Below are 27,917 nucleotides of genomic sequence, written 5' to 3'. Positions count from 1 at the left end.
GAAAAAGTTTGACAATGTTACTAGAGAAATCCATAAAACAAGGTCGCGATTGGAAGAACTTATGAATATGAATGCTGACATGCAAGAGATTATGGAGATCTCGGACAAGCTCAATGACCTACTGTACAAGGAGGAGATGTTGTGGCTTCAGAGGTCACGAATAACATGGCTGAAAGAGGGTGATAGGAATACAAAGTTTTTTCAGAGCAAGGCGGTCTGGCGTGCAAGAAAGAATAAGATTTGTGAGTTGCAAGATTGATAATGACGGTAATGTTCATTCAGATGCACAAACAATGGGTGATATGGTATCTGCTTACTTCCAGGGGATTTTCACCGCTGACCCAAATATTAACCCTGCTGTTGTTTTGGACCTTATTGAGGCAAAAGTGTCAGATGTAGATAATGACACACTGTGCAAGGAATTCTTGGACCAAGAGATTTCTGACGCGCTTTACCAAATAGGACCATTAAAGGCGCCCGGCCCTGATGGATTTCCAGCAAGGTTCTTCCAAAGAAACTGGGACACTTTGAAGGTACAAATCATTAGAGCAGTTAAGGAATTTTTTAGAACAAATATCATGCCGAAGGGAGTGAATGAAACTAGTATTGTTCTTATACCGAAAATTGCAAACCCTGTAAAAGTTTCTGATTTCAGGCCAATCAGTCTTTGCAATGTAATCTATAAAGTGGTCTCTAAGTGTCTGGTGAACAGGCTACGGCCACTTTTAGATTCTATCATCTCTCCGGAACAGAGTGCTTTCATAACTGGCAGAATGATTACTGATTTCTTCGGTTATTTATCGAGGGTGGCAAAAAAAAATGGAAATGTTAACGCCCACACGTGTGGGCATTCACAACACCGTCCAAACGCGTCCAAAGCCATCAGATGAAAAAAGCACGGATCTTGAGGCGTGTCCCAGCCACGTCATCAACTGAGCGTGTGGCAGGAAGGACGAACGTGCGGCACGACTGAACACAGCTCCGTTGCCTCCCATCGCCCGCACAGAGCCCACTCCTCACCACCACATCTCAAATCCCGAGGGCGACGACGAGGGGATGCTGGGTCGGCGTGGCTCCCCATGGCCACCGAGGGGACAAGCAGGCGGAGGTCCTCGACTACCTCAACGACGACCAGGAGGTCGGGGTCGAGGGGGCGTCCTCGACCGCGCCTGTAGAGGAGAGCCTCGTCCTCGACCGCGCCCAGCACCGGCGAGCTTGACGGAGGAGCCGCTCCGAGATGCGGCGGCTGCTTGGCGGTGCCCGGGGCGACGCGAACCGGCGCGCCGCGCGCTGATGCAGACGAGGCCGTCACGGCCTAGCTCGAGCGGCGCCCGGTCATAGGGCCGAGATGCGGTGGCTGTTGGCGGCGCCGAGCGCGACGTGGACAGGCACATCCCACACTGATGCGAGGACGCCGCCATGGTCCACGACCCTCCCGTCCATCTTCAGGGTAACACTCCCTCCCTCCCTGTGTGCATCGACCGATGGATCTTTGTTGTTGCTACTGAAATCCTCATGTGGGTTTACTAATTTATGTAGGATGTTGCTAGTTTATTGCACTATGTGATTCGTCTGGTGCCTTTGATTAATTTCGTATAGCATTGAAACTAGTTAGAATCTGCTTATAGGGTAAGGAACGAGAGAGCACCAGGTTTCAGATCTGTGAACTTTTTTGTGGTTTCAGACTTGTGATTTTTCATGGCAAAATTGACAAAAAAATTCATGGCAATTTTGTATATGCATTAGCCATTGCAAGTTTTATCTCTGTCCTTGTTCGTAAACAATGGCATTTTGCCACATATGACTTTTTCATGTGATTTGCCATGGCACATTCTTTATCTAAAAACATGGCAAACTTGCCATGGCAACTTATCCATGTTCGAAAACATCGCAAATTTATAGATATTCCAAAAACATGGCAACTTAGTATGTTCAACAACATGGCAAACTTCCCATGGCAACTTTTGCCATGTTCGAAAATGTGTCAAAGTTGTAGATGTTGAAAAAACATTTCAACTTAATATGTTCAACGACATGGTAAACTTGTCATGGCAACTTTTGCCATGTTCGAAAACATGTCAAAGTTGTAAATGTTCAAAAAACATGGCAACTTAGTATGTTCAACAACACGGCAAACTTGCCATGGCAACTTTTGCCATGTTCGAAAACATGTCAAAGTTGTAGAGGTTGGCAAGTTTGCCGTGTTCGGAAACATGGCAAAGTTTGTAGATGTTCGAAAACATGGCAAAGTTGTAGATGTTAAAAAAACATGGCAACTTAATATGTTCAACAACACGGCAAACTTGCCATGGCAACTTTGCCATGTTCGAAAACATCACATGTTTATAGATATTTAAAAAACATGGCAACATACTATGTTCAACGACATGGTAAACTTGCCATGACAACTTTTGCCATGTTCGAAAACATGTCAAAGTTGTAGATGTTTCAAAAAACATGGCAACTTAGTATGTTCAACAACACGGCAAACTTGCCATGGCAACTTTTGCCATGTTCCAAAACATGTCAAAGTTGTAGATGTTGGCAAGTATGCCGTGTTCGAAAACATGGCAAAGTTGTAGATGTTAAAAAAACATGGCAACTTAATATGTTCAACAACACGGCAAACTTGCCATGGCAAGTTTGCCGTGTTCAAAAACATCACATGTGTATAGATATTAAAAAAACATGGCAACATACTATGTTCAACAACGTGGTAAACTTGCCATGGCAACTTTTGCCATGTTTGAAAATGTGTCAAAGTTGTAGATGTTCAAAAAACATTTTCAACTTAATATGTTCAAAAAACATGGCAAAGTGGTAGATGTTCAAAAACATGGCAACTTATTATGTTAAAAAACATTCAAATCTTGCCATGTCAAACTTAACGGGCACGGCAATTGTTGTTCACGGGGCACGGCAAAAAAATTTAATTTCACAAACCAAAAGTGGGATTTTTCTACATTTTCTTTTGGAATGGGAACTTTTTACTTTTTTGTGACATGTCATTTTTTACTATTTTTTTTGACATGGCAAATTTATTATATAGGGCATGGCAATTTTAATTTTAATATGATGGAAAATTTTACATTTTTCTAGAACATGATTTTTTTAAATATATAGCATGGCAAATATACTTATGTAGCCATGGAAATTTTTACTTTATTCCCATGCCAAAATTACTCTATTTTTGCCATGGCAAATTTTAATCCATTTTTGCATGGCAAAATTTACTACAGTTTTTTCCATGGCAATTTTTACTCTATTTTTGCCATGAAAAATACCATGGCATTTTTAACTTATGAATTTGCCATGGCAATATAATCTTTGTTTGTATGATGGGAGTTTCCATGTCTTGTTTTCTTCTGGGTCATAAATTTTTTTTTCACCAACGGCATTTTTCTGCTTTTTATAGGGGCTGGTATTTTATTTTTCATATCATAGTGAAAACTGGGCTTTTTTTGGTTACTGGGCTCTTTTTTGATTTGACAGGGAAACGGCCTGTGTGGCGATCTGGAGGCTGTTCGAGCGCTGGGGAGATCGTACGGAACGAAAATTGTTTGGTCGTTGCAACTCCAGACCAGACGTGCGGGCAGACTCCTCCCCTGGCACACGTGAAAATCGTTCGGTCGTTGCCCCTCCAGACCGGACGTGCGAGCAGCCTCCTCCCCTGCCATACGTGTGGCAGTTATCGACGTCCAAAAATAATGACCGCAACCCAAGCGGCCGGCTTGGTAAGCTACCGATAAGAAAATTGCAAGCAAAGAAATAATAATTGCTAGATATCATGACTTCTAAAAGACCTCTACCCTCACTATATACTGTAAAAAATTTGGAAAATAAATGGAATGTTACTGATTTGCATGTTTGCGAGAAAAAAAAGTAGTGACACGAAAAAGGGGAAACAAATGTGGGCCGAACCGAGGATGGGAATTTTGGAAGCACCGACATGTCCATTCGTGGGTCAGACCGGAAGGAGCACCCCCCGCGGCCACCGACGGGTGGGGCCGGCAGAAGCGTCTCCCATTTCCCTTTCTCATTTTCCAGATCTCATTATTGCACCTTCCACCCTTCCTTCCTGCGCCTGCGCCCGGTCCGCAAGTCAGACTCAGACAGAGAGGCCGAACGAATCGAGGAGGAGGAGGAGGACCAAATCCCTCATTCTCTCCCGGCCAGCCAGCCAGCCTTTCTTCTCCCGCACGACAGCCCTCCCGACGCCGCCGCCGCCGCCGCCGGCGAAATGGCGTCCCGCATCGCCTCCCGCCTCCTCCGACGCTCCAGCCCCGTAAGTCCCCATCCTCTCGCTCGTCCTTGCGCGCCCGCACTAATAGGCTACGATCGATTCGCCGCGGCGGCCCGTGCGATTTTGCGATTCCGAGGGGGTGAGAGGATTTAGGGTTCGCGTGGGTGGTTCCGTGCCTTGATGCGACCGGCCCGATTCGTTTGGTGTGTTCTCGCAGGCCTGTTTCCTCGCGTGATTGGGGATCTCTGATTCCTGATTGGGTTGGGGAGGGGATTAATTCCTGCATCCTGTAAGGCTGGGACGACGGGCGCTCAGCGAGGTCTGTGGGACGCGCTTCGCTCGGCGTGATTCGGCGTCTCTGCGCAGATTAGGGTTCCAGGTCGTGCTCTTGCTGTTTCCCCCCGTTTCCGTGCTTGCGTGTAACGGTCAACCCAGAACCGGCTGCGCAGACATGCCTGAATATCTGCGGTAGGGTCCTTCTCTTTGCCCAGTTCGTGGCAGCAGATAGGAATTCGTTTTTGTTTTGCCAGGGCGCGTGCAATTGACAGTCACTGGACATGTCTGGATTGGCTGATAGTTATATAATATTGTTCATGGTTATTATGTTGCGTTTTGCGTGGTGTAACCTACCTGTTAAGTGCAATCTGTTGTGATAAAATGTATGTGACCTGTCCTTGTCCCATTTTATGTGTTGGATTGGCTGCTGGTTAGATAGTATATCGTTCATACTTATGTTGCAATTTTCACACCCTACCCTGCCTGTCAAGTGCAATCCGCTCTGCTGTCATCAACCGTGACTTGTCACTATCCCATTTCATGCTGTGCTAATAACTAGGGCATTTTGGTGTGCATTTGACAAGATCTAGGCTCTAAGTTGTAATGTTCATATTGGTGGTAATCCTGCTTGCCGCTGTTGGTCTCATTGGTTTACTACTTTACTTTATCTTAATTTGATCATTTGTAGCAACTAGCAATACAGGAGATACAAGATGTTATACATCATGCAACATGTCTTCGCAGAGTACACGAGTACATGGATTATTTTCTTATGTTATCTTTTCGTGCTCACTGTTTCTATTTATTTGCAGACATTAGGCCTCCTGAGGAGCTATACACATGTCAGAAACTACAGCAGTCAACTTTCAGGTTATTAGCTGAACAATTGCTGGATTTTGATCATTGGTTCACTATGGATGACTCTAATACCTTTGTGCTCTCTGCAGGTCTTATTCCAGTTGGTCCCCAAAGCTCAAAGCTGACAAGGTAGGTGGTAAACTTTTGTACTTGGTTGTATTCTGTAGAGGCGTTTTTGGTAACTTCGTTGTTTATTATCATCATCGTAGATGTTAGATATTTTGTCCTGTTCATACAATGAGCTAGTTACTAATGGCCGTTTCTTTTAAATTTCTAGAAGGAACAATTACTTTCCAAATGCCTCTCCTTACCAACTCTGGAGTAGGTCATTCGCATCAGACAATGGTAATGGCAGTTGTTTTCTTTTTTGGGTTATGTCCAACACTGTTAAATTGCTCCTGAAAATGTGCTAATTGATTCATGTTGTTCCTTCTGTAGGAGACAAGTTTGAAGCTGTTGTACCTTTCATGGGTGAATCTGTAACTGATGGAACTCTTGCTAACTTCTTAAAGAGTATGCTCTCTCTCCCACCCCTCTCTCTCTCTCTCTCTCTCTCTCTTTCTGTGAGAGTGAAGGCCCTTCTATTAACCCTTCTTCAATACAGAACCTGGCGATAGAGTTGAGGCTGATGAGGCCATAGCCCAGATTGAAACTGATAAGGTTTAGTGCCTCTCAATCATTTTGAATTGTACTCTAAATATGTGTCAAATCGAGTGCCTATGATTTTTAATATAAAACATATTTTTTCCTTTGTATTCCAGGTCACCATAGATGTTTCTAGTCCTGAAGCTGGTGTTATTGAAAAGGTGGATAATTTCTCTCTTTTTAGCTTCCACTTGTGCTTCTTATCATGGTCTGCCTCTACCTGAGCTGTAGCAAAATTGCTAATTTTCTTAATGCCATTGCTCTGCAGTTTATTGCTAGTGAAGGTGATACTGTTACTCCAGGCACCATAGTTGCTATCGTATCAAAGTCTGCAGCACCTGCTGAAACACATGTTGCCCCATCTGAGGAGGCGCCCCAAAAAGAATCACCTCCAGTAAAATCTGAAGAGAAATCACCAAAAGCAGAAGAGAAACCAACAAAAGTAGAACCTCCCAAGAAGCAGGCACCAAAGCCAACTCCTTCAAAAACCTCCCCTACAGAACCACAGCTCCCTCCAAAAGAGCGAGAGCGACGGGTAAGGCTAATCTGCAGTGACTTAAAGTTGTAAAGTTGCATGGAATCAGTTTTAAAGGGATTTGTCTGTAATCTTTTACAATGGTAACTGCAGGTGCCAATGCCCAGGCTTAGGAAACGCATTGCCAACCGTTTGAAGGATTCCCAGAACACATTTGCAATGCTGACCACATTCAATGAAGTTGACATGTAAGTGTCTTGATCTTTTTTCTTTCCTTATTTAACATTAGTTCATGTGGTGCTGACCAAATTAGTGAAGTTGATATGTAAGCATGTTGGTAATCTCTTTTCTTACTATAACATTTGTTCATGTGGTGTGCTATCGTGTTAGATTTCACTTTTATCTTATCTTATGTTGTTACTCTTGTGGTATGAATGCTTCACTGTACAATTGTTGAACATGGTGAGATGGTGACATCTGGTCCCCATCTAGCATATCGTGAGGAATTTAACTACACCATTTTAGGGTGCATGTCACTATATTACCGGTTGCCATCCACTAGCAATATAATGATTTATATAAGAGTGGTCACAGAAATGTCTGCTTGTATTCCTGATCAAAACAATAATACTATTTTCTTGTAGTTAATAATGGGTATCAATATGTGATTCAGCATATGCTCATCTTTTCATACATAAGAAATTAATCAATCGTATTTTTCCACCATCAACTGTTATTACAATAACTCGCATGTGTAGATATTGTTTATCACTTGTTTAATATTGATATTATGATGCAGGACCAATTTGATGAAGCTGCGGTCTGACTACAAGGATGAATTTGTCAAGAAGCATGGTGTCAAACTGGGTCTGATGTCTTGCTTTGTCAAGGTAATGTCCAATGTCATGCATCGCCTAACTATTGCTGATTTTATTCAATTATGCTGATTCCGTTTGGCTTTTTCGCAGGCTGCTGTTTCTGGACTGCAGAACCAGCCAATCGTGAATGCTGTCATTGACGGCGATGACATCATATACAGAGACTATGTCGACGTTAGTGTTGCTGTTGGCACTTCCAAGGTACTAGAATAACGTATAGTTGCCAGCATGCTGCATTCCTTGGTTTTAGGGCTATTATCTCACTGGCAATGCAAATACCATATTTCAGGGTCTTGTGGTGCCGGTTATCCGAGATGCTGATTCAATGAACTTTGCTGACATCGAGAAAGGGATAAACAACCTTGCAAAGAAGGCTACTGAGGGGGCGCTGTCAATTGACGAGATGGCGGGAGGAACATTCACCATCTCCAACGGCGGTGTCTATGGAAGTCTTATTAGCACGCCTATCATCAACCCCCCGCAGGTACTGACTGCTTTTCTTTTCTGGTGCTCAGCTGAATCTCTTGAAACAGCATTGCATATCTGATTGATACTTATCTGAATCACGATGCCATGTCTATTGCAGTCAGCGATTCTTGGGATGCACTCCATCGTGCAGCGCCCTGTGGTTGTGGACGGCAGCATCCTCGCCAGGCCCATGATGTACCTCGCGCTGACATATGACCACAGGCTGATCGACGGCAGAGAAGCCGTCTACTTCCTGCGCCGCATCAAGGACGTCGTCGAGGACCCCCGGAGGCTGCTCCTTGACATATAAGCCCCATGCGCTGATCTCCTTCGCTGCCAAGTGCCTTGTGCTTGTCTGGAAAATAATACCGTGCAAATTTTTGACTGATACAACGAGTTGCGTCCTGGGAAGGATGAAGATTTGAGTTGAGTTGAGGATATGATAACGCGTTTGTCCTGTTTCCGTTGAGAGCTTCGGGGTGTAGTTCCCTAAACTAAAAATTTGCTTTAATTTTCAATGCAAGAGCAATAGATATATGGTGCCCTTTTGGTCATTATTTTTCTGCAACCCGTTATGCTCTCTGCATCTGTTTGATGGTGTTCTAGTTCCCATGTGAGATGAATAACCCCGATGAAACCACCAGGATGGGTACAGATCTGTAGTTTCTGTAGGTTTGAATGTTTAGTCGACGTAAACAAGGCCTTGACGCAATTGGAGCCTTGGAGGGCACAATAAACAAACGACATTCATCCATCGAGGACGCAGACAGAAACCTGCAGCTTTTGTAAGACTAGTAATCTGTACTGTAGACCCAGTCGGTTTTCTCTATTCTGCGCAGCTGCACTGTAGACTGGCCAATCGTGTCTTACACTTGCAACAATTCTTAATTCATGACTGCGAGGCCTGACTATATTAATGCTCACCACATAGTACCACCAGTGTCTATCTTCACGAACCGTTCTACTACTAAAATGGCAGGGTCAAGGATGCCCACATTAGGATAGACGGGTCCAGCAACAGTACATCTGCATCCGGTGGTCTCACCTCTTTTAAGACCGTTTCTTAATTTGAGCAGTGTATTAGGGCGCCCAGCTCAACAATTCCGGTCCTACTGCTTGCACTCACTCCGTCTGAAATTACTTGTCGTAGATGTATTTTAAATTGTTTTTTGAACATCAATACAGACGCAAAGCACTCATACATATGCGCATACACTCACCTCTATGAACGTGCACACGCACACCCTACCCCTATGAGCACTTCCGAAGACTGAGCCGGCATATCATCTTAAATATACTACTCACAATATAGTAGTATCTCACAACATTTTAAATTGCGTTGGTAATTCGGCCCATTGTAGGTGTCTTTTTCCACCCTTCTGTTTTCTCAAGCTGTCTAGAACTACAGATGCCACTTTCATGATATTCTCCTGAACTTTCCTCTGTTTTTGAACGAAGGCTCGCTGTTTTTTCAGAGGACGGGGGAGGCTTGTCAATCAGTTTGCTGCAAACCCATTCCGTTTTTCTTCCATGGCACTCAGGATTCAGAGCTTTCCAAGGACCAAGTTCAGTTCTGATCTCTACTTTCTGTATCGCACCTGGGCAAAGCAACCCGACGGATGAACAATACTCTCTCCGTATCAAACTGAACTGCAAAAGACGTCTTATATTGCTTACAGAGAGAACCTGATATGCATGCGATCTGTGGCCTGAATGGTTGCAATAGTAGGTTGGCTTGTCAAACAAATTTTCGGCCCAACAGTTTTACCTCTCCAATGCACACAACGAAGGCTTGAAATGATTAACAGAGTTTGGAACAGCTTGAGTGTCTCTTCTCTTGGATCAGATAGCTCGAGTTACACGGCTCCATATCCCAGAAAATGCGCAAAAGAAATCAAACTGTATACTGAGAAAGTTTCGCGACACCAAGTTCAGTTCGCTCGAACAAGATTAAAAGGCTCCGTATTTGAAGTGCGAAGAAGGGCTTCAGGTTCCAGGTTCAGTTCCGGCTCTGCGTCATGGAAGGGGGAAAAAAATGTCAATCTGACTCCAGTTCACGTCAGAAACAAAGACAACCAACTTCCAACAAATTTTGACTCGCTGAATAACAAAATTCAAATAAATTAAGGAGTTGCCTACCAAATTTGACTCGCTGTGCTTTGCTATGTCACCAAATTAGACACATCGGTGGGCGGTGGCGACGGCCAATGGTGTAGTCTGGCGGCTCAGCGTACTACATGGTGGTTGGTTGGTGGCGGCCGACGGAAGCGCCACATCTCAGGACATCAAGAGCAGGGGACACCAGAGACGCAACACAGCCGGAGATGTATACCACGACTGACAGCGAACAAGTCGTTTGTGCCATGTATATAAGAAGTTAAGGAGCAGAAAAGCAAACAAATGTGCAATTGGTGGTTCATCTCCTAGACTGGTGGTGAGCGAAAACATATCTTCTCCATTTCTGCAGCCAGAGCCGGAGACTCGACTAGCCACCTTATTTGAAGCCCCCTGATCCCAAGGGTAAGGTCACATCACATCCTAGTGAAAGTTGTCTTGACTGCATAGTGTTCACTTGGATTTCTATGCCAAACCTGTCTCTCTTTTTAGAGTATGTCCTTTTTACGGGCCTTGAACAATATGTTTATTTTGCTCCGATTGATCATGTACTGAAGGCTTTCTTTTTCTTCAGGAAAAGCAGTTTTTTGTGTGTTCCTGACAAAAACAAAACATATCGAGCTATCTCCGGAAACAAAGTAAAATTCTTTGCATTTGGTGCATTGAGACAAACGAAATGCTGCTTGATTTATTCCAGAAAGTAATACTTTTCCCCTTCAGCTTTAGTGGAAAAGTCGGTCAACAATGTACAATGCCCCTCTTGATGTGTTGGATGTATAGTTGTGTACCAATCAAATGGCCTCACTTTTCTCTAGTAGGACCCACCATATTGACCGAAGACCAAACGTGAAATAGACCCTGGGACTATTTGTTCTTAAGTTCTTTGGCACTTGCTTCGATTATTCATATTTCATAACCTATCCGGCCATCCCTGAGAGGAGGGGGCATCCACCATGCTGCCTCACTCCCTAGTACTCTGCCTCTTCTTCCTCATCCCAACCTCCACGTCCTACACCAACGATGGCTTCACCTACAATGGTTTCTCTTATGGCATGCTCCGGCTTGATGGTGTAGCTTCAATCGCAAGCAGAGCTCTCATGCTAACCGATGGTGTTGCCCAGAGTGTAGGACGCGCTTTCTTCGGAGGCCGGTTTGACTCTATTTCCTCATTCTCAACAACCTTTGTGTTCGTCATCACTCCTCCTTACTCTGATTTGAGCGCACACGGGCTCGCCTTTACGATTTCCGCCACGACGGACTCTTTGTTGGATGCCCTCCCGTCTCAGTACATGGGCATGTTCAACCGTGAAAATGTAGGTAATGTCGCAAATCGACTCTTTGCTGTCGAGCTTGATACCGTCCAAAATCCCGAATTCAGGGATATTAATGATAACCATGTTGGAATCGATGTGAACACCTTGGTGTCTATCAACTCCCACACTGCTGGATACTACACCCCAGATGGCACCTTCTCTCCCTTGACACTTATTAGTGGTAAACCAATGCAAGTATGGGTGGACTATGATGGCAATTCACACCACGTGAATGTCAGTTTAGCACCTTACTTAGAGCAGAAGCCTCAACGCCCACTGCTATCCAACACTGTCAATCTTACATCTGTTTTGCCAAGCTCGGTATATGTTGGCTTTGCCTCTGCAACCGGCACCATAAGTTCCATACACCGCATTATCGGCTGGAGTTTCAATCCAAATGGGGAGGCTAAACCACTTAACTACTCAGCATTGTCTGAAGTTATACAAGATGTTCGACGGGATGCTCAAAGTCCCTCCCATATCCCTAAGGGTGTTCTTATGCCAGTTGTTATTATATCAGTGTTCATCACAACTGTTATTATTGTTGGTCTTTATGTTTATATGAAGAGAACAAGGGAAAGTGGTGACTGGGAAATCGATTGTGGGTCATCCTCCTTCACATATAAAGATCTTGCCGCTGCAACCAACGGTTTCAGTGACAGGATGCTTCTTGGGAAAGGAGGATTTGGAAAGGTGTACAGAGGGCTGCTACAAAACTCGAAGCAAAATGTTGCCATCAAGCGGGTTTCACCAGAGTCAAAGCAGGGGATGAAGGAATTCATAGCTGAGATAACCATCCTAGGCCATCTCCGCCATCGCAACCTTGTGCAGTTGCTCGGTTATTCTCGCCACAAGAGCGAGCTCCTTCTGGTTTACGATTACATGCCAAATGGCAGTCTTGATAGAGTTTTGCATGGTCGAGATAAGCAGACTGTAGACTGGGTTCACAGATTCAACATCATAAAAGGCATTGCGTCTGGTCTTTGCTACCTCCACGAGGATTGGGAGAAGGTGGTCATCCATCGAGACATCAAAGCGAGCAACGTGCTCCTCGATAATGAAATGAATGGTAGACTGGGTGATTTTGGTCTGGCAAGATTACACAACCATGGTACAGACGCCCACACCACACATTTGGCTGGCACCTGGGGGTACATTGCTCCCGAGCTGGCTAGGCTAGGAAGGGCAACCAAGGCAACTGATGTCTTTGCATTTGGTGTCTTCATGTTGGAGGTTGCTTGTGGGAGGCGTCCAATACAAGTGAATGATTCTGCTGGTGACCCAGTGCTGCTCACAGACTGGGTGGTCGATGCATGGGAGAGCGGTTCAATCCTCAAAACGGTAGACCCGAAATTAGAAGATTATGTCAGGGAGGAAGCAGAGTTAGTGCTAAAGCTTGGCTTGCTCTGCTCACACCCGGTACAAAGTGCTAGGCCATGCATGCGCCTAGTGATGCAATACCTTGTAAAGGATGTGCTACTCCCGGATTTCCAATCAAGTTTTTTGAGCTTTACTAGCAGGGATGAAGAATTTGGGCAGTATATCCTGTCATGCCCATCTGTGGCGGCGACCATAACAGGACTTTCTGGAGGAAGATGATACATATTTAGTTATACGGTTTCTTGTAATAATCTATGTTTACAGATATACTCTGTTGTATAATTCTTCAGATAAAGGATTGGTTACACGCATGAAAACCATGTATAGTGTTGTATGAAACAGATAAAGGTTTCTTTTCTGGATCCCTCTCATTTGATATCCTTTTGTGGATGCAGCTATGTATTGTACTTTTGTGATTATCCTTTTGCGATTGCAGTTATGTGTTAAACTTCTGCCCCGTGGTGTAGCCCCCTAAACTATTTGCTTCAGTTTTCAGTGCAAGATCAATAGATATGATGCTCTTTTGGTTACTGTTTCTTGAATACACAAAGCAATCTGCCCTCTGTGTCGTCTATTCGACGGATGGTATTACACTGTTTTAGTTCCCATCTGGGATAAACTAGTATGGTTTTGCTGATCAAACCACTATGATGGGTGTACCCCTGGTCAGATAAGGTCATGAATTATCCTCCCTGTCATACTAGTAATGTTATTCTCTAGGTTTACGTATTTGGCCATTGTAAACAACAAATCTCTACTGCAATTGGAGGGACAACTAATAAATGACGTTCAAATGGAAACTTACACTAACTTCTGCAAGACTGTACCCCAATTTTACTGCAGGGCCGAGTCAGTTTTTCTTTTCCGCACTGTAGGCTGGTCAATCATGTCCTGTAAGAATTATTAAATCCTCACTCCAAGACCTATTTAAGAGTTAAGGCCGTTTCTTAATTTGAGCACGCCACTAGGGGGTCCAGCTATCTGTGATAAGTGCGTTATTTGGCTAGCTGCTGACATCGCAAGCCCTGAAACCGCGCATCATCGACTCGGCCCGTGATACTGCAAGCAATTGAAAATCTAAGCATTCATCCATGCTTGATAACATACTTCACATTTAGCAGCCCAGACCATACTGAAAATTTACAAAACAAATATTCGAAGGTTAGCAGTCAATTTAAGAAAACAATGGGAGTTCAGACAGTTCGAGTCAGTTCAACACCAGATCTGACCAAGTGTCCTTTTTTTTTGGCAGCAAGTACTGGAGAACTGGCTAATAGACTATTCAGTTCTTGCAACAGCCAACTAGCTGTATCTAGTTTTAGTCAACTGGTGTATCCACCACTCAAACTAATCTCTGTTCTACCAAGTGCCAACTGACTGTATATAGTGTAGTGTTGTATCCAGACAATTCGTATCCAAATGCAAGCTTTTGCATATGACCGTTGCTGGCGGGCTAGCTCGCCGCATCAAGGAGGGCTAGCTGAAGGACGTGAGGAACGAATCCGTGCCCTGAGTTTTCCCATTCCAGAGAATATATTACCATGGTATGCAGGGGAAGACAGGGACGGACGGCGGAGCTGCGGAAGGGGTCGCTGGGGGCGGACGGTGGCGTCGGAGCTAAGGGCCCCGAGGATCTTGGGCGGCGTCGGGCTGGGGGACGGACGGCGGTGGTTGGGGCACGGGTGCGGGCGGGCGCCGGTGCTGTGAAGTGATGGCGTTCAGTTTGTTTTTTGAGGGTTGATGGCGTTCAGTCTGGAGTCTCCAATTCCGCGCGCGGGTCGGGGGGATAGCGAACAAATCCGCACCCTTTGCCCGTGGTAGTGGGCCGGCCCATTTTCTCTCTACTATGTTCCCTCCCACCGATTTCCTGAACTCCCCCCTCAAAAGAAAATAAATCGGTTTCCTGAACCCTTTTTTCTTCCTTTTTCTGTGTTTTTTCTGTCGGCTTTTTTTGTTTTGTTTTCTTTCCTTTTTTTATTTTCTAATTTTTCATTTTTTATAATTTCGCGTACTTTTCTAAAATAAATAAGTAGTTCTTAAATTTGTGAAACTTTCCTAAAATATGGAAATAATTTTTAAATTCGTGAACGTCTTTTGAAATTTGATAACATTTCTCAAACCTGTGAATAGTTCATGAATTCATCAACATTTTTTGGGACCACAGAACAATTTTCCAGTTCATGAATATTTTTTTAGATTCCAAAACATTTTTTAAATCGTGAACGCTTCTGAATTCATGAAGATTTATACAGATTTTTCAACAATTTTTAAATTCAAGAACATTTATTGTCATCATGAACATTTTTTGAAATTCCCCAACATTTGTTGATTTTGGACCTTGCTTCTATGATTTCCTTGTTGTGGTCTGGTGGTTGCCCTCTAGCTAGAACTTGCTGAAAACGAACTAAAAGGAAAACAAAAAATTTCCGTGCTTTTATCATTTTTTTTTGTAGCACAAAGGATTAGCAACACAAGTGAAAACATCCATCTCAATAAGATTGGTTTATCTACCTAAGCACCATGCTCAAGTTGAAAAACTAAGTCTAGAAGTTTCGAACCTCCTAGATAATAAGCGAAGTGCATGGGAGACAAAATATGAAACACAAGTGTGCAGCTTCTAGGTGCGTAATTTAAAAGAGGGTTCTCATTTAAAGTGAGAAACTTACTACTAAAGAATTTTTATTTGAGCAAGATTCAAATTAGAAAACATTACTGGACACTCGAAGTTGAAAGTTATCGAATGAAAGCAACCAAGTGGCTTGTGCAGATCTTCATACGGTTGTCACCATACTGTACACACCATTGTATAAGGTTCAACTCCCTACAAAAATAACACACAAAAAACAAAATGTGACACTTCAAAATTTTAATTTGGTTTTCATCAAAAACTTTGTTGGATTTTTAAAAGACGGCTTTTAAAAAAAAATTCTTTTCCAAAAATCCTTCCTCTTAAAAACTTCCTTTCCTTTTCCCTTTCAAATTTGGTGTTGAAGTTTTGGGAGCTTTTCCTTCTGGTTGTTACCCTCTCAAACTTTTTCATTTTCATTTAAAATAAAGAAACCCTAGGAGTTTTGGGACTTCTTTCTTTTTGAAACCACCCATGGTTTTACTATGTCTCCTATAGTAAATCTTCTCAAAACCCTCTCTCCACCTTTGAGCAATTTAAATCCTCTGTCTCAACAAGTCCAAACAAGTTTTTGGATTTTATTTCAATTATTTTATCTCCCAAAACATTTCTGCCAATTATTTTGAGCCTAAGTGATTTTCAAAGCAAGTGCCATTTTGCCTTTGAGTTTTTGTCCCAAACCAACTTCCCTGGATTGTCTTTAGTACCCACAACCTAGAACCATCTTGATCCACTCTTCTTCTTTTCAAAAATTTCAAATTTCACTCACTGCAAGTTTGGACCAGATTTGCCAAATTTGGTGAAATTCATATCTACACTCCTCCAAAAATTCCACCAAAAATCATGCAGCCTACTAGAGCAATGAGAAGCCACTCCACCAAATTTCAGCTCAAGGAAAAATCCCTAGATGCCAAAAGCATTCTGTCGAACACCTGAGCTGCACTGTTCTTTGCATTTTCAGTAAAGTTCAGTAAAATTCAGTTTTACAGTGTCGTTTTCTTCAGAGTTCAGTCACAAGCTCACAGTACGCTTGGCTCGATGCTCGCAGCCCCTCCCTCTTGTCCGGAGCTTCACACGCGTGCGTGGAGCCTTCCTGGCGTCGGTGGCGCGCTGGCCCGCCCTCGCCGGCGTCTTCTGCGGCGTCGGGACCTCCCGTGGCGGCCGACAGAAGGCACACCACGGCAGAACGCCGTTCAGCGCCGCCCAAGCCATCTGGTAGCTCCGCGTGGCCGTCTCCCTTGCCAGTGCACGCGTGCAGCACCGCCGCCGTGGCCTGGCACGCGCAGGGCGCGCTCCCTGCCGCCGACGTGCCGCACGGCCGTTCCGTTGGGACAGGCCGTAAAACCCCCTCCCGTGCTGAGCTGGACCCTGGAATGGCACCACTACTCCACCTAGGCGATGCCCAAACTCCTAATTCCACTGCCCAACCGCAGCGCCACCATAATCGCTCGCCGGACTTATTCCGTTCTCGGCAACCGCCTCGGGCCGGCTATATATAACGCCCCCAAGCTCCCTCTCGCCCCTGCACACCTCCAGCACCTCACTGGACCCCGACCAGCAACTAGAAGAGCCTCGAGGGGCCCTTCTTCCTCGACTCCGGCTGCCTCGCTCCGCCTCAGCCTTCAGCTCGATTCACTCCGGTGAGGCCACCTCCGGCGCCCAAACCTCGTCCGTAGCCTTCTCTCACACCCAGTACTCTAACCCCCTCATCAATTTGGCCTTTGCAGTCCTCTCCGACGAGCTCCATCCACGCCCGAACCACCGTCCGCCGGAGTTGAGACCGCCGTCGACGTGGTGCTCCCCGGCGACCAACACCACCACCCACCGTTGCGGAAGGACACGGTGAGCATGTTGATAACCTCCAATCCCCTTACCTCGCCGTGGATCGCCGCCGGCGACCACCGCAGCCCTCGGGCGCCGACGAGCCTCGTCCCTCCCATTTGAAAGTTTAAACATGACAAGTGGGACCCGTTGTCAGCCTCTCTGTCCGTTCTAAACGAAGCGTTTTCTGAAAACGCCTTCTGCCAAATGCGCTTTCCCTCTGGGCTGGCGTAGTTTCTGCCGAAGCGTTTTCTGTTTTTATAAGCTAGCCCCTGGAAACTTTCTGTTTCATTACAGATAAGTCCCTGGACAAAAACCTTTATAACTTTTAAACAGAATAGTATTTTTGATTGATTCTTTTTCTGTCCTCTTCAAAATTTTGTCTAGTTTTTTATCATATTTATTTGAAAAATATTTGGTATAAATTTCTGTGCACCTCTTGGTATTTACGATAGCGCATGTATTTCTTTATACCGTAGATACCGAAGGAGGTAACGGAGCCGCGAACTTCACCGAGCTAGGCTCCGACTACTCCGAACCAGGCAAGCATGTTTGAACTTTTGATATGATGAGTGTCTTGGCATGTTTTGCATTTTAGTTAGTCTCATGGCATGTTGATGAGCATACCGATGAACGTTATTTCCATTCATTGTCGAGGTAAGTGAGTTCGATGAACCATAAGTGGATGGATGCGAATATGAATGGCCATGTGTTGGCATGAGGATGGGTAAGATGGCAGTGTTGTAGCATGCCAGTCTTATGCCAGGCTAAGTGACTGCAGTGTCAAGCCGTATCGGTCCAGTTCCTCCCATTTCCTTCCCTGTACTACCACATGTTTTCCGCAAGGAATATGGTTTAGTAAGTTGCGAACCGCTTTCCTGGTACACACCAAAAGGAGAGGCCGGGATGATGGTTCCATGGCCCTAGATTAAAGCCAGTCATCCGGTCAGGGGGCATGGGTGTTTCCGGTTGGGACCGAGAGGGGGGCACCCCTTAGAGCGCGCGTATATAAATTTGATCCCATGCCATTCGAGATTGTGATCTCCCCGTCTCAAAAGTTTTTCTTGGACGATGTCTAGGGTGATTCCTAGCATCGAGAGGTAGGATGGGTGTGTACTGGTTAGCTGTGTTTCTTCCGAAATACCGTAAACGGAACTAGTCCTTCGTGACTACGGAAATCCGTTGGCTGTGGGAAATTTTTGTACAAACTCTGCAGAGTCATATATTCCTTGAATCATCTATTCTATGTCCAAGATCAGTATCATCTTATCCTGACAAGTGCCATTTTTGATGACAGAGACTCCGGTGAATCGTATGAGTGTTAATTCCGGCTAAATGATTATTCCTGTGGATGGACTAACCCGTTTAATTTCATGAATTGAATGTTGATTATGAGTATTATTTACTTGTGAATAAAAGCCCTTTTTGTGATGTCGCTTAGACGTCCGACTGTGGCATTTCTTTTAAAGCCCTTTCCGTGATGTCGCTTAGACGTCCGACTGTGGCATTTCTTTTAAAGCCCTTTCTGTGATGTCGCTCAGACGTCCGACTGTGGCATTTCTTTTAAAGCCCTTTCCGTGATGTCGCTTAGACGTCCGACTGTGGCATTTCTTTTAAAGCCCTTTATGTGATGTCGCTCAGACGTCCGACTGTGGCATCTCTTTTAAAGCCTTTTCCGTGATGTCGCTTAGACATCCGACTGTGGCATTTCTTTTAAAGCCCTTTATGTGATGTCGCTCAGACGTCCGACTGTGGCATTTCTTTTAAAGCCCTTTCCGTGATGTCGCTTAGACGTCCGACTGTGGCATTTCTTTTAAAGTTCCTTCTATTTATTTGTTCACCTTTCGAGGCGTCGCTTCAGACACCCGATCGGTTTTCATTTATGTTTTGTTGGGATTTCAGGCGGATTACCGCCGTTTCCCTTTTTACTTACTTCGTTATGCCAATTTTTGAATTTACATTGGTGAATTAATCGTGACGCATTCATGCATGCATTTGTTATATCTTACGTCCGAACTGTCTTGCGAGTACTTTCAAAGTACTCACTGGCTTGTTGATTTGGCCAGATGCTGACGAAGGCGATCTCATGGATGAAGAGTTCGATAGCGAGTCCGACGCCTAGAGGAATCCCAGTCAGTCTCGTGCGACCCTGGATTTGGTCACTATATTATATCCGCTTCCGCTACCAAATAAATTCATTGAGCCTCACCTTGACGCTCGATGAGAGGCCAGTTTTAGAGTCATGTATCTCACTCCCCGCTGTGTTTTTCCACCACCGCCCTATCCTCGAGTCAGTAGTATGCCTCCACACCACTGTGTCATGTCCGCCTTTATGTATAATTATTGGCGTGCTTGTAATAATTTGGTTGAGCAACCGTAGCTCGACCCTGTAATATATTTTATGTTACTGGCTTATTGTATCAAGAGATTGTCCACCGGTAAGGAGAATTTTTTTTCCCATACTGGACACAAAAGATTGGTTTCTCAATAAATATTTTTATTGGAAAACCGGTCGTGACAGGCTTGGTACTAGAGCCAGGCTGACTGTAGGAAGCCACTAGGTGCGATCGCTAATTGGTGATTAGCATGATAGAGCTAATTTATATTTTTGCTATTGTAGTCATTTTCTGACTGTCAGCATAAATTTATGATCTGACCATTCAGAATTTTTGCTTACCTTTGTAGATGGCCGACAACAGCTGCGAGTCTCAGACCTTCGCCAACGTGCCCGATGGGTTCGTCAAGCTTCTCTCCTTCATCGTTCAGGTCGCGATGGGGCCGTCTGTGCGCCCAGTCTTCACACTCTACCAGCACAAGGTCAACGACAGTCTGACCATGCACCAGGCCACAGTGCAGTTCAGGGGAGGGCGTGGTGAGTTACGCCGCTTCTGGTTCGTGGGAAGAGCCATGCCTACGGAGAGGCATGCTATGCAGATGGCAGCCCGTGAGGCGATAGCTCGCCTCAGGGATGTCCTTCCCGCGATGAAGACTCGTCGCTACCGCTATCTTCCATGCCATGTGCCTTATACTTGTCACTACGCATTCTCCTGCCCCAGAGGAGAACGAGATGAGGCTTTTGAGATGCTTATTGAGTATCTCCGGGCTCTGGAGGCAGCCTTCGACAACCTGGTGGACGACTTCGTAGCTGCCCGCATGGACTCAATCCATGGCTGTGCCGCCAACAGGAGGGAGCTCCTGCCCGCCGCACCGCCACTGACTTTTGTCTCTTCATCAGCATCTTATGCACCTACTCGTCGCCTGCCTACCACCGAAGAGTTCAACCAGGCCATTGCGCCCACTCCAGCGCGCACTGCACCACCCGTTGTGCCTACTCCTATTCGTGTTGCTTCGCCCCTGGCACCCGCTCCATCTACCCGACGCAGCTCTTCACGTCTGGAGCCTATTAGTGAGGAGGAGGTCGAGTCCCCAGCCTCACTACGCCTCACCCTTGGCAGGGCCAAGGAGATCGTCAACATTTCCGGCTGAGTGCGTTTGCCCGTCATGCGATGTACCGCTTGTAAGATATGTACATAGGTTGTGAGGAGTAGCTTGTTTGCGCATCATGTAGGAACTGGAGAAGTGCACTAGCCTAAATAACATGTCAGGATTATGTACACATATCCTGAGTGATGTATTGTATAATTATCGCCCTCGTGTAAGATATGTAATGAGCAGTCCTTCTCCGTGCGCAAATCAATTTGTTTTCTTAAGCGACCTTGGTCATTTAAATTATTTGCCATCCTTGTGCGATTTTCTTGGATTTGTTTTGCGACCATTTTCGTTTTTCTTATGAGTTTTGCAAAATATATCCCCACAGTGAAAAATGTCTCGTCCTTGGACTCGCTCCATGCCTACTCCGCCAGAGGGAGATTATGACACTCAACCAGGCAACAATTTCACACAAGGGCAGTCAAGTCAGCAGAACAGTGAAACGGCACTCTCCCAAATGTGCCGCCTTTATGAACAGAGTCAGCAACAACATCGTGAAATGATGAACCAAGTCATCAACATGGGGAGTCACCATGGACAGTATCAGCAGCAATCCAAGTTATCTGAGCTTCAGAAGACACGCCCCCAAACATTTTCTCATACAGACAAACCTCTTGAAGCCGAGGACTGGCTTCGAGATATGGAGAGAAAATTAATTATTGCAAAATGTTCAAACCCCGAAAAGGTGCTGTATGCTCCGCACTATCTCACAGGAGCAGCCGCATCATGGTGGGAGAATTTTCTGCACATGCATCCCAACGAAAATGACCTAACCTGGGATGATTTCAAGGAAGGTTTCCGTGGTGCACACATTCCTAAGAGTATTATGAAAATCAAGAAGAGAGAGTTCGAGGACCTCAAGCAAAGGAACATGACAGTGTCAGATTACAACAATCAATTTACTCTATTGTCCCGCTACGCCAATGAAGAGCGTATGACTGAAAGCAAGAAGATGGAGAAATTCCTTGACGGTCTAGCATCCGCGCTTAAATGCCAACTGGTCGTGCACACTTTTCCTGATTTTAAAACACTGGTGGACAAAGCCATCACTCTGGAAAATGAGAGACGCAGCCTAGAGGATATCCGCAAGCGGAAAAGGGACCAGACTAACCATGCTCGCAACCACCGAAGCAGGACAGATTTTCAGAAAGGTGGGACACACAAGCCTACGACAAACATCTCACGCTCAACCAAGAATTTCCATGCAAGGGACAAAGAGTTCACATATCGCCCAGGCGTTACTTGCTACGCTTGTGGAGAAGAAGGGCACTACACCAAACAGTGCCCCAAGCCAAGGAACTCGACCCCGAAGCCAAACAATGGTGGAAATAATTCAGCGCCCAAGCGCAACAATTTCAACCCCAACAACAACCACAGGAAGGGTCATCTAAACCACGTGACCAAAGAAGAAGCACAAGATGCTCCGGATATCGTACTCGGTACGTTTCCTGTCAACACAATACCTGCAACGGTTTTGTTTGATTCTGGAGCTTCTCACTCTTTCATTTCGAAAAGTTTTGCTTTGCAAAATAATTTTTCGATGCTTCCTTTGGAGAAATCCATGATCATCAAGTCCCCTGGGATTCAGCAAGTTACTCAAAATTTCTGTCAGAATGTGGTCATTGAGTTCGAAGGATTGGAGTTTCACGCAAATCTTATTGTGTTGGAAAATAAAGGACTGGATGTCATCCTAGGGATGGACTGGCTAACCACCAACAAGGGTTTTATCGACTGTTTCAACAGGACCGTAATTCTCACACACCACCAAGGGAAGACAATAAGAGTATCAGCCAAGGAAGGAAAAATACCCCGGCAACCAAGATTGAATAAGGTGGACATTTCTGAGCTGAACAAGGTTCCAGTAGTGTGTGAATTTCCAGACGTATTCCCTGAAGAGCTACCCGGCATGCCACCAGACCGAGAAATAGAATTCAGCATTGAGCTAGCACCAGGAACCACCCCCATATACAAGAAACCATACAGAATGGCACCATCCGAGTTGATTGAATTGAAGAAACAAATAAAGGAATTACTGGACAAGGGATATATTCGAGCCAGCTCCTCACCTTGGGGATCACCAATTTTATTTGCCAAAAAGAAAGATGGAACACTGAGATTGTGCATAGACTACCGAGCACTTAACATGGTCACAGTCAAGAACAAATACCCGATGCCACGAATAAATGATTTATTTGATCAGCTCGCTCAGGCCAAGGTATTCTCAAAGATTGACTTAAGGTCAGGATACCATCAATTAAAAGTACGAACAGAAGATATCCCCAAAACTGCCTTCACCTCCAGATATGGGCTATATGAGTTCACAGTTATGCCTTTTGGACTAACTAATGCCCCTGCATATTTTGTTCACCTCATGAACATAGTATTTATGAAGTTTATGGACAAGTTCGTTGTGGTATTCATCGACGATATTCTAGTATACTCCAAGACACCAGAAGAGCACGCGGAACATCTCAGGATTGTGCTAGGAGAACTCAGAAAACACCAATTGTATGCCAAGTTCAGCAAGTGCGAATTTTGGCTAAGACAAGTAGGCTTTCTGGGCCACGTGCTGACCCAAGACGGTATCGCAGTGGACCCGGAAAAAGTCAGGGCCATACTTGACTGGAAGGCACCAGCCAGCGTAACTGACGTACGAAGTTTCTTGGGAATGGCAGGGTATTACCGCAGATTTATTGAAGGATTCTCCACCCTAGCCAAGCCAATGACGCAATTACTCAAGAAAGACAAGAAGTTTGAATGGACAGAAGCCTGCGAGAAAAGTTTCCAAGAGCTAAAGCGGAAATTAACGACAGCACCGGTATTAATTGTACCCGACATACACAAGAATTTTGAAGTATATTGTGACGCGTCCAGAAAGGGTCTCGGATGCGTGTTGATGCAGGAAGGCAAGGTTGTCGCATACGCTTCACGGCAACTTCGCAAGCATGAGGAAAATTACCCCACTCATGACTTAGAAATGGCAGCAGTTATTCATGCACTCAAGGAATGGAGGCATTTCTTACTTGGGAATCGATGTGAAATATATACGGATCACAAGAGTCTCAAATATATTTTCACACAGCCAGAACTAAACTTACGGCAACGACGTTGGTTGGAATTGGTAAAGGATTATGATGTTGGTATCCATTACCATCCAGGGAAGGCAAATGTAGTGGCCGATGCTCTTAGTCGGAATCCCAACTCCGACGAAAACAAACCACACAGCTTGAGGCCCAAATTCCAACAAGAATTTGCCAAGCTCAACTTGATGATGGTAGCAGAAGGCACCATATCAAACTTGGAAATAAAGCCCGACCTTGTGGAGAGGATTAAAGAAGCTCAGCCTGGTCACCCCAGTATTGAAGGAATTAAAAGAAAGGTGAGTATGGGCAAGGCCTCGGAGTTCATCATAGGCGATGATGGAATATTACGGTACGAAAACAGACTCTGTGTGCCAAACATAGAAGACCTCAAACAGCAGATCCTAGCTGAAGCACACACCACTCCATATTCAATCCACCCTGGAGGAACCAAAATGTATAAGGATATTCAGGAAAGATTTTGGTGGCACGGTATGAAGAGGGACATAGCCACATTCGTTGCATGTTGCGATTCCTGTCAACGCATAAAAGCTGAGCATCAGAGACCAGCCGGACTATTGTAACCAAACAAAATACCTGAGTGGAAATGGGATGAAATCGGGATGGATTTTATTGTCGGACTACCTCGGTCACGACACGGGAACGATGCCATATGGGTCATCACCGATAGATTAACCAAGGTGGCACATTTTATTCCAGTGAAGACAACCTTCAACACTCAGAAGCTTGCCAGGATTTATCTTTCCCGTATAGTTTGTCTGCATGGAGTCCCAAAGACTATAATATCTGACCGAGGCACTCAATTTGTCTCGAAATTCTGGGATCATTTACAACAGGCTCTGGGAACTCAATTGGCCTTCAGTACCGCCTACCATCCTCAGACTGATGGACAGACTGAACGCGTAAACCAAATTTTAGAAGACATGCTGAGAGCATGTGTCCTCACCTATGGAACCAGTTGGGAGGAAAGTCTGCCATATGCCGAGTTCGCATACAACAACAGCTACCAGGCCAGCCTGCGAATGGCACCTTTTGAAGCCCTATACGGACGGAGGTGTCGTACCCCGCTAAATTGGTCAGAGACCGGAGACAGCCGTATCTTCGGCCCGGACATGCTCAAAGAAGCCGAGGAAACAGTCAAGCTAATCAGGGACCGACTCAAGACCGCTCAAAGCCGACAGAAGAGTTATTACGATTAGAAACATCGTGGGGTCAATTTTGAACCCGGTGAATTTGTGTACCTACGAGTATCACCCATGAGGGGACTACAACGGTTTAAGATTAAAGGAAAGTTAGCACCCAGATTCATTGGACCATTCTGCATAGTGGCACGAAGAGGCACTGTAGCCTACCAGCTAGACTTACCCAAAGACTTGTCCGACATTCACGACGTGTTCCACGTCTCGCAATTGAGGAAGTGCGTAAGCAACCCAGAGAAACAAGTATCCCATGAAAACATTGACGTGCAGCCAGACCTCACTTATCAGGAACGTCCCGTAAGAATATTAGAGGAGTCTGAAAGGAGGACCCGACAGAAGACCATCAAGGTTTTCAAAGTCCAATGGAGCAATCACACCGACAGTGAAGCAACTTGGGAGAGAGAGGATTTTCTTCGGACAGAGCATCCACACTTATTTAAGGATTAGCTGAAATCTCGGGGACGAGATTTTTCCTAAGGGGGTAGGTGTTGTGACACTCCAAAATTTTAATTTGGTTTTCATCAAAAACTTTGTTGGATTTTTAAAAGAGGGCTTTTAAAAAAAATCTTTTCCAGAAATCCTTCCTCTTAAAAACTTCCTTTCCTTTGGCAAGGATTTTCTTTTCCCTTTCAAATTTGGTGTTGAAGTTTTGGGAGCTTTTCCTTCTGGTTGTTACCCTCTCAAAATTTTTCATTTTCATTTAAAATAAAGAAACCCTAGGAGTTTTGGGACTTCTTTCTTTTTGAAACCACCCATGGTTTTACCATGTCTCCTATAGTAAATCTTCTCAAAACCCCTCTCTCCACCTTTGAGCAATTTAAATCCTCTGTCTCAACAAGTCCAAACAAGTTTTTGGATTTTATTTCAATTATTTTATCTCCCAAAACATTTCTGCCAATTATTTTGAGCCTAAGTGATTTTCAAAGCAAGTGCCATTTTGCCTTTGAGTTTTTGTCCCAAACCAACTTCCCTGGATTGTCTTTAGTACCCACAACCTAGAACCATCTTGATCCACTCTTCTTCTTTTCAAAAATTTCAAATTTCACTCACTGCAAGTTTGGACCAGATTTGCCAAATTTGGTGAAATTCATATCTACACTCCTCCAAAAATTCCACCAAAAATCATGCAGCCTACTAGAGCAATGAGAAGCCACTCCACCAAATTTCAGCTCAAGGAAAAATCCCTAGATGCCAAAAGCATTCTGTCGAACACCTGAGCTGCACTGTTCTTTGCATTTTCAGTAAAATTCAGTAAAATTCAGTTTTACAGTGTCGTTTTCTTCAGAGTTCAGTCACAAGCTCACAGTACGCTTGCCTCGATGCTCGCAGCCCCTCCCTCTTGTCCGGAGCTTCACACGCGTGCGTGGAGCCTTCTTGGCGTCGGTGGCGCGCTGGCCCGCCCTCGCCGGCGTCTTCTGCGGCGTCGGGACCTCCCGTGGCGGCCGACAGAACGCACACCACGGCAGAACGCCGTTCAGCGCCGCCCAAGCCATCTGGTAGCTCCGCGTGGCCGTCTCCCTTGCCAGCGCACGCGTGCAGCACCGCCGCCGTGGCCTGGCACGTGCAGGGCGCGCTCCCTGCCGCCGACATGCCGCACGGCCATTCCGTCGGGACAGGCCGTAAAACCCCCTCCCGTGCTGAGCTGGACCCTGGAATGGCACCACTACTCCACCTAGGCGATGCCCAAACTCCTAATTCCACTGCCCAACCGCAGCGCCACCATAATCGCTCGCCGGACTTATTCCGTTCACGGCAACCGCCTCGGGCCGGCTATATATAACGCCCCCAAGCTCCCTCTCGCCCCTGCACACCTCCAGCACCTCACTGGACCCCGACCAGCAACTAGAAGAGCCTCGAGGGGCCCTTCTTCCTCGACTCCGGCCGCCTCGCTCCGCCTCGGCCTTCAGCTCGATTCACTCCGGTGAGGCCACCTCCGGCGCCCAAACCTTGTCCGTAGCCTTCTCTCACACCCAGTACTCTAACCCCCTCATCAATTTGGCCTTTGCAGTCCTCTCCGACGAGCTCCATCCACGCCCGAACCACCGTCCGCCGGAGTTGAGACCGCCGTCGACGTGGTGCTCCCCGGCGACCAACACCACCACCCACCGTTGCGGAAGGACACGGTGAGCACGTTGATAACCTCCGATCCCCTTACCTCGCCGTGGATCGCCGCCGGCGACCACCGCAGCCCTCGGGCGCCGACGAGCCTCGTCCCTCCCATTTGAAAGTTTAAACATGACAAGTGGGACCCGTTGTCAGCCTCTCTGTCCGTTCTAAACGAAGCGTTTTCTGAAAACGCCTTCTGCCAAATGCGCTTTCCCTCTGGGCTGGCGTAGTTTCTGCCGAAGCGTTTTCTGTTTTTATAAGCTAGCCCCTGGAAACTTTCTGTTTCATTACAGATAAGTCCCTGGACAAAAACCTTTATAACTTTTAAACAGAATAGTATTTTTGATTGATTCTTTTTCTGTCCTCTTCAAAATTTTGTCTAGTTTTTTTATCATATTTATTTGAAAAATATTTGGTATAACTTTCTGTGCACCTCTTGGTATTTACGATAGCGCATGTATTTCTTTATACCGTAGATACCGAAGGAGGTAACGGAGCCGCGAACTTCACCGAGCTAGGCTCCGACTACTCCGAACCAGGCAAGCATGTTTGAACTTTTGATATGATGAGTGTCTTGGCATGTTTTGCATTTTAGTTAGTCTCATGGCATGTTGATGAGCATACCGATGAACGTTATTTCCATGCATTGTCGAGGTAAGTGAGTTCGATGAACCATAAGTGGATGGATGCGAATATGAATGGCCATGTGTTGGCATGAGGATGGGTAAGATGGCAGTGTTGTAGCATGCTAGTCTTATGCCAGGCTAAGTGACTGCAGTGTCAAGCCATATCGGTCCAGTTCCTCCCATTTCCTTCCCTGTACTACCACATGTTTTCCGCAAGGAATATGGTTTAGTAAGTTGCGAACCGCTTTCCTGGTACACACCAAAAGGAGAGGCCGGGATGATGGTTCCATGGCCCTGG

The 27,917-nt window shown here is 45.5% G+C and overlaps 1 protein-coding gene and 1 pseudogene across 1 annotated transcript; both read left to right on the top strand.

The window, feature by feature from the left end:
• Positions 1-4,067: 4,067 nt before the first annotated feature.
• LOC125535210 (dihydrolipoyllysine-residue succinyltransferase component of 2-oxoglutarate dehydrogenase complex 1, mitochondrial-like) lies at positions 4,068-8,395 on the top strand. The gene is made up of 13 exons (XM_048698251.2): positions 4,068-4,285; positions 5,332-5,389; positions 5,467-5,506; positions 5,655-5,722; positions 5,816-5,890; positions 5,982-6,037; positions 6,139-6,183; positions 6,291-6,557; positions 6,651-6,745; positions 7,297-7,387; positions 7,466-7,576; positions 7,665-7,859; positions 7,962-8,395. Exons 1-13 carry the CDS (start codon positions 4,241-4,243, stop codon positions 8,151-8,153), a joined length of 1,338 nt encoding a protein of 445 aa, XP_048554208.2. The 5' UTR covers positions 4,068-4,240; the 3' UTR covers positions 8,154-8,395.
• A 2,506-nt stretch (positions 8,396-10,901) lies between these two features.
• Positions 10,902-13,116, top strand: LOC125535208 (L-type lectin-domain containing receptor kinase SIT2 pseudogene; annotated as a pseudogene).
• The last annotated feature ends 14,801 nt before the right edge of the window (positions 13,117-27,917 follow it).

This window comes from Triticum urartu, chromosome 2A (assembly GCF_056163025.1).
Source record: "Triticum urartu cultivar PI428250 chromosome 2A, HENAU_Tu73, whole genome shotgun sequence".
Classification (NCBI taxonomy): domain Eukaryota; kingdom Viridiplantae; phylum Streptophyta; class Magnoliopsida; order Poales; family Poaceae; genus Triticum; species Triticum urartu.
Note: the sequence above shows the minus strand (reverse complement) of the source record. Positions and strands in the feature narration are given on the sequence as shown.